The 17,155-nt window shown below is 41.6% G+C and overlaps 1 protein-coding gene across 9 annotated transcripts in view; it reads left to right on the top strand.

The window, feature by feature from the left end:
* Nucleotides 1–17,155, top strand: part of triob (trio Rho guanine nucleotide exchange factor b) — a 109,454-nt gene that overhangs the window by 77,790 nt on the left and 14,509 nt on the right. For 7 of the 9 annotated variants that reach the window (XR_011245794.1, XM_069536575.1, XM_069536577.1 and 4 more), the window contains exons 28-37: nt 116–225; nt 669–738; nt 1,243–1,332; nt 1,508–1,600; nt 1,753–1,864; nt 2,226–2,416; nt 2,892–2,993; nt 4,107–4,246; nt 4,691–4,793; nt 8,018–8,270. Coding sequence is in view for 7 of the 9 variants with exons in the window: in XM_069536575.1 (XP_069392676.1) it covers nt 116–225; nt 669–738; nt 1,243–1,332; nt 1,508–1,600; nt 1,753–1,864; nt 2,226–2,416; nt 2,892–2,993; nt 4,107–4,246; nt 4,691–4,793; nt 8,018–8,270 (1,264 nt within the window). In the remaining 2 variants the exon portion in view is untranslated. The remainder of the gene's footprint in view (nt 1–115; nt 226–668; nt 739–1,242; nt 1,333–1,507; nt 1,601–1,752; nt 1,865–2,225; nt 2,417–2,891; nt 2,994–4,106; nt 4,247–4,690; nt 4,794–8,017; nt 8,271–17,155) is intronic. The other 2 variants (XR_011245795.1, XM_069536579.1) reach the window with 1 other exon arrangement.

Here is a 17,155-nt window from a genome sequence, read left to right on the forward strand (position 1 = left end):
TGCAATATGTGATTATCAGATGCTCTTACATGTGTAGGTATTTAATTAGCTGCTCTGGAATGTGTGTGTGTGTGTGTGTGTGTGTGTGTGTGTGTGTGTGTGTGTGTGTGTGTAGACATACCTGTGGGAGATGACCAGCGGTGTGGAGGAGATTCCTCCTGGTATCGTCAACAAAGAACACATCATCTTTGGGAACATGCAGGACCTCTACGAGTTTCACCACAAGTCAGTGGAGCGGTGAACTGTGACGTCTTGTGTTTACATCTGAGAGTTTAGCTCTTAAAGGTTTAGTGTGTAAGATTTAGGCGAAATGGATTTTTGGCAGAAATTGAATATGATATGATGTTTTCACTGGTGTATTTCATCTAAATTGTCTTAATTGTTGTTTTCTTTATCATAGAATGGTGTCGTTATATTTAAAAACTTTATATTTACATGAAGGGGGGGGGGGGTCCTCTCTGTGGAGGCTGCCATGTTTTTTAATATCGTCCAAACAGCTGAAGTTCACCACAGGTTCTCTCTCATGAAAATTCACCACTAGATGTCACCAAATTCTACACACTGAACCTTTAATTACACATTTTAAATTGCATATTCAGTTTTTCAGGATTATAACTACACGACAACCTGTAATTGTTCCATCTTTAATTCATTCTGTCTCTAAACAGCATCTTCCTTAAGGAGTTGGAAAAGTATGAGCAGCTTCCAGAGGATGTTGGCCATTGTTTTGTGACCTGGGTAGGTTTTTATATATGTATGTATATATATGATCAGTTCCTTGTGTTACTGAGCTGTGCTTAGGGAAACCTCAACAAATACAAAGTTGTGAACAAGATATCTCAAGAACACCGCGATAGAATCGTTTCAAATCTGGCACAAATGTTCACTTGGACTCACTGATTAACTGATAAGATTTGGGTGGTCCAAGGTCAAAGGTCAATGTCATTGTGGCCTCTTTAAAGAAAAGGTTTTGGCCTCTAGAGAATTCCTTCAAATTTTGATCAGTTGTCACATGGGCTCAACGATGAAGTAATTTCAGCGGTCAGAGGTTGCAGTGATGTGATTGCAAAAAATACATGCAGACTGAAACTGTTCTGGTTGGTAGAGGCATATAACCAGAGGGCAGTAATTCTAGTTTGTTTGTTTTTTCATTGAATACATAAACATATTGCATAAGATGTTCAGCATCCAAGACTCTTGATACATTGTGAGTAAAATACTGATGCTGTTTCTTCTGCTCAGGCTGATAAGTTCCAGATGTATGTGAACTACTGTAAGAACAAGCCTGACTCCACTCAGCTCATCCTGGAGCACGCTGGACCCTACTTTGATGTAAGTATCTACCAGTACTGCTCCATGTGGGATAACGTGTGATGCTAGTTTTTAACTGAGGGACGTCTCACATCCTGACATCTACACACTGCCTCTTTGGTTTAAATACAACAACAGGAAATAGAGAATTATCAATGTTTCAATATTTTCAAATTCTTCCTTTTGTTTTCTTCAGGAAATCCAGCAGAGGCATCGTCTCGCTAACTCCATCTCTTCTTACCTGATCAAACCAGTCCAGAGAATCACTAAGTACCAGCTTCTTCTCAAGGTACAACAGTGTGTATGAAAAGAAGCTAATCTGGTCCAACAGGACTAAATATTTCCAGGCAAATAAAATGTTGCCATTGGAACTTAGCAAACCAACCGGGACAAAAAGGACAACTGTTATTAGGAATGTGAACTACTTTTTTTTTTCTGCAGGAGTTGCTGACATGTTGTGAGGAGGGAAAAGGTGAGATTAAGGATGGTCTTGAAGTGATGCTGAGCGTCCCCAAAAGAGCTAATGATGCCATGCACCTCTCTATGCTGGATGGTAGGTGTACACGCACGCACACACAGACACACACACACACACTCACACACATGCACACACACACACACACACACACACACGCTCTTACAGAAACATCTCCTACAGATGGAAATCTCCCACACCTGTACACTTGCTCACTCAGTTTGTCCTCGTCTGATGTTGCCTTTAATGGAACGTTTCTCTTTGTATTTCTGAATGAGCTCACATCACTTTTTCATTCAGTCTTTCAGCCCCAGTTACTCAGCTGTGAGTCACACATAACCTCACTCAGCTTCTCTCCATTCAACACCCACACACATGTTCATGCAGAGCACACAGACTCAAAAGGCCACTTACTTACTCTTTCACATTAATGTTTCAGGCTTTGACGGAAACATTGACTCCCAGGGAGAGCTGATCCTCCAGGACTCCTTCCAGGTGTGGGATCCCAAGACTCTTATTCGTAAAGGTCGCGACCGACACCTCTTCCTGTTCGAGATGTCCTTGGTCTTCAGCAAAGAGGTCAAAGACTCCAACGGGCGCAGCAAATACCTCTACAAGAGCAAGCTTTTTGTAAGTAATTCTAATTACGACAGCTGAGAAGGCAATTAATGTAGATGCACAAATGACCATGGCAACACTCCCCCAAACATAGCATGACGACATGAGATTAGAGTTGGACATCTCTGCATATCGTGGCAGCACAGGTTACACATGTTGTCAGATTCTTTAGTTCGTGCCAACCTGGGACTGAGTTGAAGCTGATGGTTTCAACCTAAAAATACTTTGTCTGATTAAACTGAAGAGGGTCAGAAGATGTCAGCTGAGTAAGTTGACCCTCGTATGTGGCCCCAGATGCTTTTGTGTTCACACAGTAACGACAATGAGTCCATGTATCCCAGACCACCACTGAATGTGGTTGAAATGATCAGATCTCAGGACAGATCTCGGACGTATTCGGGTGCATTCAGCACAACATAGAGCTGACCACTTGTAGCATCGTGTTTTTGATCTTCTACATTTTCTGACATGTTCTTCTCCTCCTCAGACGTCGGAGCTCGGAGTGACAGAACACGTGGAGGGAGATCCTTGTAAGTTTGCCCTGTGGGTGGGCAGGACCCCGACCTCAGACAACAAGATTGTCCTCAAGGTACCAAGATTCTGCAGATAAAGTGGTTAACTGTTTTCATCGCTGTGTTTTGAATAGTGCTCATACCTCCGCCAAGACCCAACAGTTTCTTTAAATTTTCCCCCGAGTTGTGCACTCTAAATATCAGTGCTTTAAATATGCCTGTTTTTTTTTTTGAGATCCATGAATTATTCCATACGAAATTGCTGAAAATTTCAAAAAAATTTCAATTAAGAACTTAGAACCAAAAAGGAACTTGAAGTCTTCTTCCGGCATCATACTCAAAGTAAAATAGACCCTCATCATTTTTTCCTTCTGCAGGAGTGGTCAAATTTTTCTCACATAAAGAGGAAGAGTCAACTCGATATATGTAGTCCACTCCCACTGAAGCCTGCATAGTTCCCTCTGTTCAGCCAAGAAAGTTCACTTGCTGTGGGAGGTTGGAGTGTTACTTTCTGCTACTTATTCGCTCATCACACAGAAATATTACCATGGCCGCTTCACAAGCAACTTGGTAGTTCTCACCTAATGAGTCAGCGGCAGCGCTTTAATCAGGGTGTGTGTAGATACTGCATGTGTTTGAGACGGACAGAGAGGACGACAGGATATTGTGGTTCCCAGTGTGTGTGTGTAACTGTACATCTGTCTGTCTTATTATATAATCGCAGATGACCCGCTCAATATAACACAGTGCCTCGGCAGGCTTGATTCCACCGGTTGCTAAGTGAAGGAGGAGGAGAAGACACAGACAGAGAGGGTAGTCATATGCTAAATACAGTGTTAAGCATCGACGCAGTGACGTAAATAAACACAAGGCCAACAATACATTTCCGCAGCGTCTGTGTGGAAGCCCAAGTGAGGCTGTTGTCGTCATTGTCTGAATACACACATGTGACTCGAGTACATGATTGCAGGGCTCAAAGCACTCGTATGGGATCAGACTGAATTATATCACCAAAAGCAACCTGTTACTTTGCCATAGGTCAACAATTGATTCATTCAAGCCAAGAACAGCTCAACTGCTAACACCATTTGCTGCTGAATGCTATATTCTCTCTGTATGATAGTGAAAAACGAGCGGCTACACTGCTCTCTTAACAGACTTTTAGATTTAACACTGATCATGTGTCCAAGGCTTCGAGTCTGGAGAACAAGCAGGACTGGATCAAACACATCCGGGAGGTGATCCAGGAGCGAACCGTGCACCTGCGTGGAGCTCTGAAGGAGCCCATCCACATCCCGAAAGCCACCACAGCTAAACACAAAGGCAGACAGTAAGATCTGGTTGTGCTGTTCATGAGTAAATGTTAGTTATGTTTTTTTATATGTGCAAAAATGTCCCAAAGGCACAGCTTGAATTAAGCATTGCAGAGATATAACAAAACTAGAATGGCACTAAACAGCCCCCTTCAATCCTGCACTGATTCTGTTATGTTTTTTGTGCATAGTTCTAAAACTATTGAAGATACATATAAATCCACAATATTTCAGCTGCACATTGCTGTTAGTGATAAGTATTTAGCCCTATTTGTTACCATACAGGAACATGTAATTCCCCCTATGAACATCATTTAAATCTGCAAGATCTGGATTTTTATTTGAATTAGCTCCACATTGCACACACTTATAGATAGAATAATTTATATTTCAAGTAAAAGTTTGATCAAATCTCATAACAACAGTAATAATGGAATGACTCTAATGATATTTCCTGCCAGCAGGGACCGAGAGGAACTGGACAGCCAGGGAGACGCCAGCAGCCAACCAGATACCATCTCCATTGCCTCACGTACATCGCAGAACACACTGGACAGTGACAAGGTAGGAAAACACACACATCTCAATGCATAGGAGTCAGGTCACTCAGGTTATGTACGTCCACATCATGTCACCTTGTGACGACACGATGTGGACGTACATAAACTCACATGAAGCTGCAACCTGGATAGATGCAAGCAACTCTCTGTGAGGAGGAAGACACAGTCCATCTGACAGAAGCACACAAGCAATGTGTGTGTGTGTGTGTGTGTGTGTGTGTGTGTGTATGTGTGAGAGAGAGAGAGAGAATCTTATCTCACTGGGAACAGGGACAGTCGGCCATGGTTATATCTGGTAATAGCACCACAGAAGGCCTGTCCTCCTACGCTCAGTATGAGCAACTGTAAAGCACAAACACACACACAAACACACATTAAAAAGCCTCTTTATACTTTTAAGTCATACTAATTATAAATTAATAAAAATAAACGACAGTGGTGGGTTCTTAAATGATGTCATTGTTTTCACACTTGAATTGGACTTTCCCCCTGTCAGCCTCAGCCTCATTCACTACTGTAATCAGGGAAATAAGAAAATTAGCTGAGCCTACTAATTGCTGCTGTTTGTTATTTAACTGTTGGCACAATAAGCTCTACTCTGTGGTGGTTTCATGTGACATGAATCTGTGTGTCTATCACAGACACTAATTCATTATTAATTGTTCCCTCCATTTAGGACATGCTCGCATGCATAAACCATCAGAACGCTCAATAATAACATGCAAATATAAACTTTGCTTTTCATCCTCACTTTTTGAATGCCTCTCTGTATCTCCCTCTCTGTGAGCCCTCTCATTCAGGAGGCAGTGACAGTGGTGTGTTTGTGTTGATGTCCGTGCGTGCATGTGTGTGTTTGTGTGTGTGTGCGTGTGTGCCAATGCCTTAACTTGTGTGTCAGCAGCTTCAGCCTCCCACGCTCTGTTCACAGAGGACTCTCGTCTGTATGCCAGACAGGAGAGCACAGTTTTATGTCCTCACATCGATCGCACTCTTTGAGCGATTGGAAGCGTCGGGCGACCACAGCTTTTTTTTTTTCCTCGAAATTTTCCGGTGTATTTTTTTGTTGTTGTTGGTAAATGGATAATAGTGAGCTAAATTGTGGAAGCAGTTGTTTAAAGATGAGGATGGATTAACTGCACCGCTGCAGAGAAGAGCCAACCAACAGGGGAGCGTTTGAGCTTCAATAGCCTGATTGTTAGCACCCACAGAGGAGTGCTGTTGACTGGTTCAGTGGATTGCAGTGATTCTTCTACAAACCTTAGGTTGTTCTAATGAATTAGGATTTTAATTACTTGGATACTGCATTTAAAAAATCGACAAATTTAACTTTACTTTCCGTTTAACTAGTAAGCATCTTCTCGTAGTGATTTAGGACAACATTAGTGGAACTGCTCTGTAGGGTTTTCTCGCTCTTTGGGACTTTTCTTGCAATGAGGGAGTGGAGAACGATGGAGAGGCTGGAGGACAGGAGCTCAAACCCCATCTCTCAGCTCCTCAGCTCTCTGGCTTTACCACACTACCAAAGGGTAGGTTGCTAATATGTGCTACATTATAAATGTCATAATTTACATTATTTTAAGTAAAAGGAAAAAAAAGATTGATCCAATCTATTTAAATAATACAAAGAAAAGGAAAATGTAAAACTGTAGAAATGTACACAGTATAATTAAGGAACAATCTGTGGAGGCATAAAAGGGCGTAACTTTATGGCAAGTATAAATATTTGATTATCAGTTGTTAAATCACAGTAATTAATCACATCATAATTACAGTTATTAAGATTTTCTAACACAGAATTATTTAGTTTGCATTTCCATAATAACAATATATCTGTAGATCTATTGCTTTGAACGATTGGTCAGATGAAAACCAGAGAGGAGGATCTATGCTATTAAATTTTCAATTATTAATTAAAATAAATCCATTATTATTGTAACAGTGTCACAGCGTGTCAGACATTTTTTTATTTTTTTATTTTCTATTTGTACAATAAGATAATTTGCGTTCCCTCTGGTGTCCTCTAACTGTGTGTTTTATCCTGTAAGCGCTTCTTTAGATCGAAGCATCAATAGCAACAAGCGACTGTATCCTCCACCTGCATTGAACAGAAATGTCTCATAGCAAAGTGACTAATTGCACTTCTGAAGAGTCGGATCGTCACGGTGACGTTTTTCTTCTGTTGCGCTAGAATGAGTCACCCGGTAATCAGCGCATTTACACTTTGACTTTGCAGCATTGCTTGAGTTAGCCAAGGATGTTGTGTGGAAATACTTGCTTTTTGTTCAGAGTACTGAGTCATTATTTTTGTTAGTTTATAGTAACATACACTAATAGTGTCATAACTTGACTTTGTTGAGTTTCTGGCAAATGCAGGAGAAATTTAAGGTATGACTGGTTTTCACATTTACATTTGCATTTTTCCATAGTGGAGGTCAGAGAGATACAACAGCAGCTTAACCTGGAGAGTGTGGATGCCCGACCTGACGCATCCTGACAGGTCGAGGGGCGTTCAGTTAAAAGATTTAAAATGATGTTGGTGTTCAGGTTGGGCTTGGTTAGTTATCTCTAAGGTTCGGAATGGTTTGTGGCCTGAGCTGCACTGTGTGGACCTGTGAGCTGGTAATCAGGTCTGATTGGATGAGATAAATATGTAGCTTCTTATTTCTTTATTTTTATTTAGTGCTTCAGTTCTAAATGAGGCTGCACACTGGACGACTTTAACGACTGGAGGCTACTCTCATGGATAGTTGAGCCTCTCAGTTACTTCATCAGCACACTAATCACAGTTTATCACACAGACACATCCATTGTTTATACCGCCTCTCCTTTGAGGGTCACAGGGGGAGCTGGAGCCAATCCCAGCTGACATTGGGCGAGAATAGAGGTGCACCCCGAACAGGTGGCCAGCCCAACGCACAGCCAAGATACAGAGACAAACAGCCATTCACTCTCACATTCACAGGCTGCAGGCCGCACAGTTTCACATTAGTTTGACTCATTGCATTTAATTTATCCATTCATGCTTTATGCAAACAGTATAAACACAACAAGAAGGATGCACAGAGCATATAACTCCTGCAAAGCTAACGCCCTATTTCGACAAGACGAAAAAAATGTCCAGATCCACTCATGCCTCGCCTCTCCACAAAAGTTCACAGAAATGTGTTCAGTAGATTTAGAAAAAAATCAGTGAGTTTTACAGATCTCTGTTCTGTCCTCCCTCCTCAGCTGTCCGGTGGCTGTGAGTTGACCGTGGTGATCCATGACTTTGTGGCGGGTAACGGTGGCAGCAGCGGGGAGCTGACGGTGCGCAGGGGCCAGACCGTGGAGGTCCTGGAGCGACTCCACGATAAGCCGGACTGGTGCCTGGTGAGGACCACAGACCGCTCTCCGGCCCAGGAGGGGATCGTACCCTGCGCCATGCTCTGCATCGCTCACTCGAGGTCCTCCATGGAGATGGAGGGGCTCTTCAACCACAAAGGTAGGAGAAGGATGTTTGAGTTACCTTCATTTTTCTGCACACACTGGCAGGTGGAGTTGTTTTATCATGTTCAGGTGCATGCAAACACTTCAGGACAGGAAAAGCAAAATGGATGTAATTCATGTCCCTAAACAGCAGAGGAAGGTTGCTGAATCTTCTGATCTCACCAGACTGCTGCTTATCACATCCATGCACAGACACACACTTAAAGAAAGTAAGTAAGATGTGTTTCTTGTTTGCGAACATAGCATTGGCAACCGGTGGATCCCTCCCTTCTCATTAGACAGCTGCTTGGGGAAGCAAGCACATGTACTTAAAGGCGTTGCTATGCAACAGTGGAAAGCCCACTTGAAGCACAGCTCTCTTTTAATTATCTTAAAATGACTTCACGTGAACATGCGCAGATCTCATTATTGTCAGAGACCCTCACTTCGTCTTATACATGCAGCAGCGTGTCCCTCCACTGTAGCAAACATGAAACATTAAAGGACAGGAGGAGCCCTGGAGGACAGGAAATCTAACTCATGCATCTGTTTCAAACTCAGTGGTTCTTATTAAGAGGAATGAATAATGTGTTTCTCCAGGTATTTTCCACACTCACTAAGAAGTTCACATCACATCAGCACTGAAATATTGTCAAATCATCCAACCAGGAAATTAACTGTGTCTTGTTTATGAACAGATTATTGTTAGATATGTGAAATTAGATTTTTGCATACAATATATAGACACGGTTTGTATATTCACTAGTATACTAGAGCCTGTCCGCTTTGGATTTTGGGTACCAATGCCAATACTGGAAAGATTTTCTTTTACGATATTTTGGCAATGATTCCTAAAATGTTATCATCAAACCGTTATGATAAAGAAACGTAATTGAGGCTTGATATTTTACAGTTGAACATTGAATTAAGAAAAATATATTTTAGCACAAATGCACATCTTTTCTGCATTGTTCATTCTGTAAAATAAAAGTTTTCATTTCGTAAAACATGTGTCAATACAGATATAAAGTGTATATATAATATTATATACTATACAATACTGTAATATTACACTATACTTTTCAAAACTCAACTCTACCATACTTAACAAACAATACTATAAAATATCATACTTTAATATACTACACTACACTATTCTGTACTATGCTATACTATAGGTATACTATACAACCACACTTTGTGTACATTATTTATACTACTTTTATAATAATCTCGTGACAGGAACATTGAAACTGTTCTGTCGAGTGCTAAAGTACTGAACAAAGAATAACTATTGATCAGACCTGACCCTCACTGTTTGGTTGGAGCGATGAGCCGCTGTCATCTTGTCTTGACAGAAGGTACTGCATGTGCTTTTGCTTCTTTAACCTGGAGGAGTGGGTGTAATCTGCTTGTTTCTATGGTAATATTGAGTATAAATATTTTTGCTGGCTGCCTCTTTGTGATCAGTCATGAGAAAGTCTGCATTCGAATTTAAAATTAAAGGATGGCTCGGGATGCACACACAGGAACTCTCAACTTTGGAATTAGCTGAATGATCTAGAGCGGTACAGAAATGCAGGAAGGGTAGAATTTCCTCGCTACCTTTTCGTTTTAAGTTTTTTTCTCATGCAGTCCAGCTTCACAGCTTCTCATCACTGTTGTCTCACAGAGGTGCTTGTTTCTGTCTGACTTTCCTTGTTTCTTGGTCGTGCATAACCAGCCCTCACAGTTTGTATGTGTGTGGTCAAAGAGTGACAGTGATGAAAAGGAGCTTCACTCTGCAGGGGAGGCTGTGGTTAAAAAAAAAAGAAGAAAGAAATCTGTTGCTGAGGAGGAGGAAGACCAGGATAACAAAAAATGTCTTTTGTGTTTACTGACCAACCATGTAGACCACTTTGTCCATAGTTGTGGAAGGGTGACGATTTAGGGAATTAGAGCGTTGTCCTGGAAATATTCTTTTTTTTTTCATGCTGTGTTTCTTGGAATAATGAACTGTCGCCTTGTCTGTGGGGCTAAGAATGACTGCAATGAATGGCAAAGTTTGTTGCTGGCAGCTGCTGGTCTGCCCTGATTATGGGATGTTTTTTACCAGAAAACAACAGTAGTTCACGTGTGTAGTGTGTGTCCTGTTTCGTTCACCCTGCCCCTGAATGTTAAGCAAACCTACACATTACTGTGAAATCAGATCACTTTCATTGACTTGCTCTTCATGTCTTCAGTTTAAATACTGGAATTCACCCTGTTTAACTAAATCAGTAACATGCAGGTTTACTCCAAGAGCCTCTCAGAATGAAATAAATACAAAGTGCACAAGGTTATTTATTTTAAAAAGGAATCTGTAAGGTAGCAGGCCAGTGTATGTGCCTGTGTGTGTGTGTGTGTGTTGTTACAGGAAAGAGTTTGTTTAGATCCCAGGGAGACACACACACACACACACACACACACTCACACACACACTCACGGTTTAAACAGGGGGATCTTTGTGCATCTACCCTGCACAGCTGCTCTAAACTGCCTAGTATGCACAGGGATGTTATCAGAGGAAGTGAATATGTTAGAAAATGAACTAAAGTGTTGAATATTTACTTGGTAGCAGCTACTGAACTCCATCTCTTAAAGAAACCTCCCAGTGGAGTTCCTGAATTCTGCAGAATTTGTAACCAAGCCCTGAATATGTCGCAGATTTATTTTATTTTTCACCACCAAGCGTTTCGCTGCTTGCTTGATTTTATAACCACGGTCTATATTTGTTCCAAGCATATATGGCACAAATTGTGTGCATCCCATTGCCTTCAAAATTTGCACCCGCCCACGCCAACTGAGTGGGTGCCTCTACAAAGGGTAATACGGTATATGTGCTGCATGATTCCAGACGTCCCTGTGGAACGGGAGAGGCACAGTGGAGGCTTGCCCAATATCCTCACAGCAGCCCACTCATGAGAGAGGGAGGGAGAGAGATACAAAGAGAGAGAGAGAGAGAGAGAGAGAGAGAGAGAAAACATCCTGCTCTCTAATGCTGCATTTGACTTTTTCCTCCACATGGAACTTCACACATTCTCTCCCTGGAATTTTAGTTACTGCAGAATTATTCTTTTGCTAATTAAAAAAAAACAGTTGAAGTGTTTGAGGTCAGCTGTTGTACCTGTGGAGATGCTGTGAGGGAATATTTGGAGCCTGAATTGCAGAGGCTCGATATTTGACGCAGCATGGCTCGAGGAATTGAGTCCTTAGTGTCTCTGAATCCTTTTTGCTCCATGGACTCTGCAAAGGGAGGACACTCTGACAACTGCAAATTCTGGCTTCTGGATCTGGGTAGGTGCCTCGATCATGAGTAACACATGAGTATCATAGCGCAATTTTCCTCTGCTTATTTAAAGAGACAATATTTCTATGACAGGGTAGGTTTTTCCTGATGAAAAGATTGTCTTTTTAATCTGTACAAAGGTTTGATATAGAGAATATAACCTGTCTTCTTGTACTTTTTCAACTATATAATGGAAAAGACTGAAAAGTTGGAAGTTGACATAAGAGATGTGTTCAACATGTTTATTCATCTTGATATTCAAGATTTAGATAAGCTATGTTGTTAAAGCCTAAGTTAAATTGTAATGATGTAATGATGGTATGAGTTGAAGAGTTCGAAAAAGTTAGTAGAGTAGTTTCAAGTGTGACAATGACGGCGGTTATTGTGCAGAAAATATTTCGTTTTTGACAGCTTGTCCTTGATTGCTGTAGATTCCACAGCAGATATTTTCAGCTGCGATTTAATACGGAGCTTATTCACTAATCAAATGTGGATTATGTTGCAGCATTATTTCAGTGAAAGTAATTTGGTGAATGCACAGTTAAGTGATGAAATATTAAACCTACTCAAATCACATTGACAAGATTACTTCTTTTATCTGTACACCGGCTGCACTGAGGGGCAGATGGTGTCATTGTGTTGTAGAAAAGGAAATAAAGAGGTCATATGGAGTAGGACAGAAAAAATGGAGCTTCTTAAATGTTGTCCTGTTTCTTTTTTAATGTTTGCTTGCCTTGTATTGTGTAATAAAGCTTTAAAAACAGCAGAATATGAGATAGATTGTGTAGAGGGTGGTCTCTACATTCTGCATCTCCCATCCCATCTCCACGCCCTCCCTAACTATGGCTGCTGCTGGCAAGAATTTTCCAGTGCTCTCTATTGTTTAACAGATTAACCAGCCAACCCCCCAGGGCTTTGCCTTTCCCTTCACCTCAGCCCCCGAAAGCACGTCTCCGTCCACACCAACATGATGTTTGTGTGCTTCTGCGTGTTTGTATCACTTCTCCCAGGGAAGATAAGACCACACGAAAAGGATGCTCCCCCGGTCACACCTCTGGAATCCCAGGCATGCTCCCGCGGAGCTGCGCCGTCTTTTGGGATCGCCCCTCCCCTCCCTCCTATTCTGAGACACAGGCAGCCACACACAGTTGTAAATCTGGCATGTTCTTTGCACTAGAGTGAATGATAAATTGGTAAAGGTCTGAAGATGCAGTAGGGAGCATCTGTTGGGTTTAAACTGAGGATGGTGTCATTAGAAGTTAAAATATGGGTCCTATTAGACTGGTTGCATGTTAAAAATCAATCTAGACAGTTGTTTTCACCCCTGTCTGTTTGTTTGTTGGTTTATTTGTAAGCAAGATTACACGAAAACTGCTGAACAGATTTCTACAACACTTAGTGGAAGGATGTGATATGGGTCAGGGGTGCTAGAATTTTGGTCCATGTCAGTAGGCAGATCTAGGAGTTCAACACAACACAACCAAGAAGTGAATTTAATTCAAACTTCCTCCAGAGACAGAGGCCCCAGTTTGCTGATTAAGGCAAATTACAGCCTTTTCTTGTTGGTGATGTCAGACTACCACACAAATATATTCCCCAAATGTATTTATTGTTTTTACATGTGGGACTGCTGTCTTTGTAATGACAAGCGCACCAGATGGGAGCGATGGGACCAGATGTTATTTGCAGTTTGCTTCCTTTGTTTTGAGCCCAGAAATGAAAATGTTTCTTGTGAAATATTGTACAAAAATTCCACAACTGTAAACAAGTCAAACTGAATAATCCACCTAACAGCTGAAGAGGCGTCTTGGCTGAGAAATGAAACATCGTAAAGTGGATTTAAAAAATGTTTTCGTACATAAGAGGTGCACAAAGTCTTAGCTAGCCTAAGTATATGTCCACCATTTTTTTGTTTCCCATGAGCGAGAGCCTGACCAGCTGTTCCTGAGGTGTCTCCTATATGAAACACGTCCTGCAGGGCAAAGGACAAAGGTCAGGCTCTCTTTGCGTGTATGTTTGTCTCAGGGGTTATTTTCCACTGAGGAGGAATGTGTCAAGGCTACTGACCCCATGTTTCATCCTTTTATACCCTTGTTAGCGCGACCCCTTCTGACTAAGCAGAGTGCGCAGACGGCACTGAATACGTAACTGTCAAAGTGTGAAGATTTCAGTTGTGTCTCAAAAAGGATGAGAGATGGAGGGGACGTCAGGTTTTATATTTAAATGAATCCCATTTTTGAGTAAAGTGGAGGTGATCCTTTTCTTATTCATCATATTCCAAATTTTATTCAAAATATTGACAGTTTATTGAGGCCGTATTCCCTCACAGCTTACAACAATGTTGTCAGCTTTATGTATTGTCAGTATTTGAACAACATTGAAAGAGATAAAAAGGATTGTTTCTCACCACAAACCGACCTGGGATGTAGTGACAGTGTAAAATATCAGTTTCCTGAGCTTGCCCCAGCAGCGTATGATGCAGCCGCTGAGATGTACCTGCTAACAGCACGTGAACACTCCAGGGTTGTGACCCCATGTCTGCAGGAAGCACGGTCAGTTTGCTCTACATGAGAAGTCCTGACTCCTGTGTTCGGCTCCTTGCTTCTTACAAGTTTCCACCTGAAAGTTAAATTATGTTGGCGTGAAGGTGTTTCTTGTAGGTCAGTGTCATGTATCAACAGAAATAGCAGAGAAGAGTCTGGTTTGTGCAGTAGTGTCAGTTAACTTTGTACAGCACATGTACTTTTTGCTTTATAGGATATAATATGAAACAATTCTTTATTAAAATGTTTAAAAAGTACTGCACCTATCTTATACATTTTGTTGACTTGTGTTCTTGCATTATCCAAAATGTTTCCAACAATATTCAAACCTAGAGACATTTTATTTTGTGCAACGGGACATTTAACTTTGGTCGCATTGACTAGCATCATATTTGCTTTACCTGTGGCTATAACAGGTAAAGCAAATATGTCTGCTAATACCTGTCTGCTTCTGCTATAACTTCAGAGGCAAACAACATGTAACATAATGCATCAAGATTATTATGTCATTTTCGAATACACATAACGTGTGTAAAACTTAAAAACACCACATCATCCGTGAATATGATTTTTATCAGTGAAAACTCCCATGATCCCTTGCTGCTTTGTGACATCATCAAACTAGGTCTTATGTTATTGTTTTGAACTGAGCGACCCCTAGAGGCTGGGTTTAAATATTTACGTTTAAGTACGAAAAGTGGATAAAACTTTACTGGTGTTATCTATGCTGCAGCAACTCTATACAGAGCTCATTAAGTTTTGATAGTCCTTGGAGACCCATGGTGGTAAATGAAAAGGAACTCTGAATCATCAGAATTACAGCCTTAAATAGGCTCCATGATTTGCACCCATGACTAAAACATTCCAGGGCAGCGTCGTAACGAACCGCTGCAACTCTGGTTTTCATTTACTACTGCAGGAGGAAAGTTGAGGCAGGTAAATCACGCAGCTTTACCCTAAAACCTACACCAAGCATTGAGATTGCCTCCAATGAAAGAGGTTATTTTCCATCAAATTTCCCTCAGTGAACCTGGACAACCCTTCACGCCTGCTGTCGTCTTTAAATAGGCCCTTTAGGTGGAATTTATAGATCCCCTGAGCAGTGCAAGCCCCCCTACCTTTCCCTGGGAAATGCAGCAGTATGTGCCTCGGTGAAAAATAAATTGTGGGATAAAAAGATGAGAACAAGAAGGGTTCTCGCCTCCTCACCTGATGGCTGCATGACACACAGGTGAATATTGCAGAATGACAGAGAGATCGCAGGTTATGCTGGAGAGTATTTCCAATGGTCTGGGCCTCGCAGAATAAAATGCCTATAGGAGTCTGACAGCTTTTAGAGTCTTAACAGGGCCTGATGTGGGAGATACTTGTTATTCTGGGAACTCTGCTTCCTTCTGCCTTTTGCGTGCGATGTGAAAACACATGCTTCATATCAGCGGAGCGCCGTAAAAACAAGTCTCCAAGAGGCTCCCCGGTGGCTGACACGCACGTTCACATGCAGATGCGTTCATTCGCTCGACAATGCGGGGCTGTGCTGAGTGACCAATGAAAGGAGGCAACATTTCCACACCTGCCATTCATTCACAGGGCCATTCAGCCCGGTCACGTGGTTTAATGTGTAGCAGCTGCATGTTTTAAAGCACTTTATTAGGTAAATGATCGAGAGGCTGAAGTCTGAACCTCTCCAACATTTTTACTGTTGAGTCGAGCTCATGCACAGTTTCCGAGAATATGGCTCGTGTCAAATATCAAATAAAGAAACACACAAATGTATTTATTTTAAAGCTCAGCAACTCACAATGTGATGTGATGCTGACAATTCAATACAGAGTGGTGTAGGAGGAGAGTGTCATACTCCAGTCAACTTTAGAGATAAAAGAGGTAAAGATTCGTTCTTGCAGTCAGGCGGTCACTGGAAGTCATTTGCTGCTCTGCACAATAAAAGCATCATCTACTGAGGTTTTTTTTTTTTTAACAGTTTAGGACTGTGTCGCTGAGAACACTGTATCCCTGGAACACTTAATGTCCCATTAGGATTTTTTAAAGAGACCCATCACATGTAGCAAGCTTGTTTTTTATCTCGCTCTTTTGCCTTGGCGGCAGAGAGAGGAAAACTCTTAAATCTTGCTCAACACTTGGAGGTGAAAGGTCTTGTCTGGAGAATGGCATGTGGAATCAAACCTGGGATCACGTTGCACAGAGTGAGAACACACTAAGAAATTCAGCCTCAGCGTTTTAATCCAAAGTCTCCTTGGTGAGTTAACTTGTTGATCCAGGCGGGAGGTTGTATCCCTTCCTCCAATGGCATCTAGAATGCCTGTGGAGTGTATACCCCAGCCAAGGCCCAACAGTCCCCTTATGAAACCACATTTTAATTCACTAGATCTGCATTTTTATTTGGATCTGCAACAAATTGCACACACACAAATGACAGTCCCCTAAACATGTCTGTTTTTTAATCAAGATCCATTAATTATTCTCTGAGCCTTTTCAATGTTAAAATAAATTCCTGGATCCATCTCGTGATCAGGAGCCGCGATAAAATGGAATGCGTTCTTCCCTTTTCCATACCGTCCATACCATAATCCATCAATTTTCGCATAATCCTGTTTAAAAATAGTAATAGTAGTAGTAGTTGTAGTAAACATACTAACAAACCAGCAGACAAACAGGGGTGAAAGCATAACTTCCATGTTGGTGGTAACAAGGGAACAACAGGGCAGTGGTTGATCAGGCAGGAAGTTAAAACAGGAGTGAATCAGCAGAGAGGTGAGACGGATACGTGCATATGTGAAGAATTCAGACAAAGCCTCAAGCATCCCTTTATTCTCTATTAATATATCGCTCCGTTTCTGCTCGAATTCAACAGCTTTCCTCCCACAGATTATCCCCCAAGGAGCTGCCATCGCTGTGAGGGCCAGCCTGCCCACTGCACACAACACAAACACGCACAGGGAACAAACAAACGCACACAAAACTTTATCACATACTGTCTCTTTCCTCAAGGCTCTCATAGTGAAACTCCCAAAGGGGCACAGAGTATTGTTACTG

Source organism: Paralichthys olivaceus, chromosome 13 (assembly GCF_024713975.1).
Source record: "Paralichthys olivaceus isolate ysfri-2021 chromosome 13, ASM2471397v2, whole genome shotgun sequence".
Classification (NCBI taxonomy): domain Eukaryota; kingdom Metazoa; phylum Chordata; class Actinopteri; order Pleuronectiformes; family Paralichthyidae; genus Paralichthys; species Paralichthys olivaceus.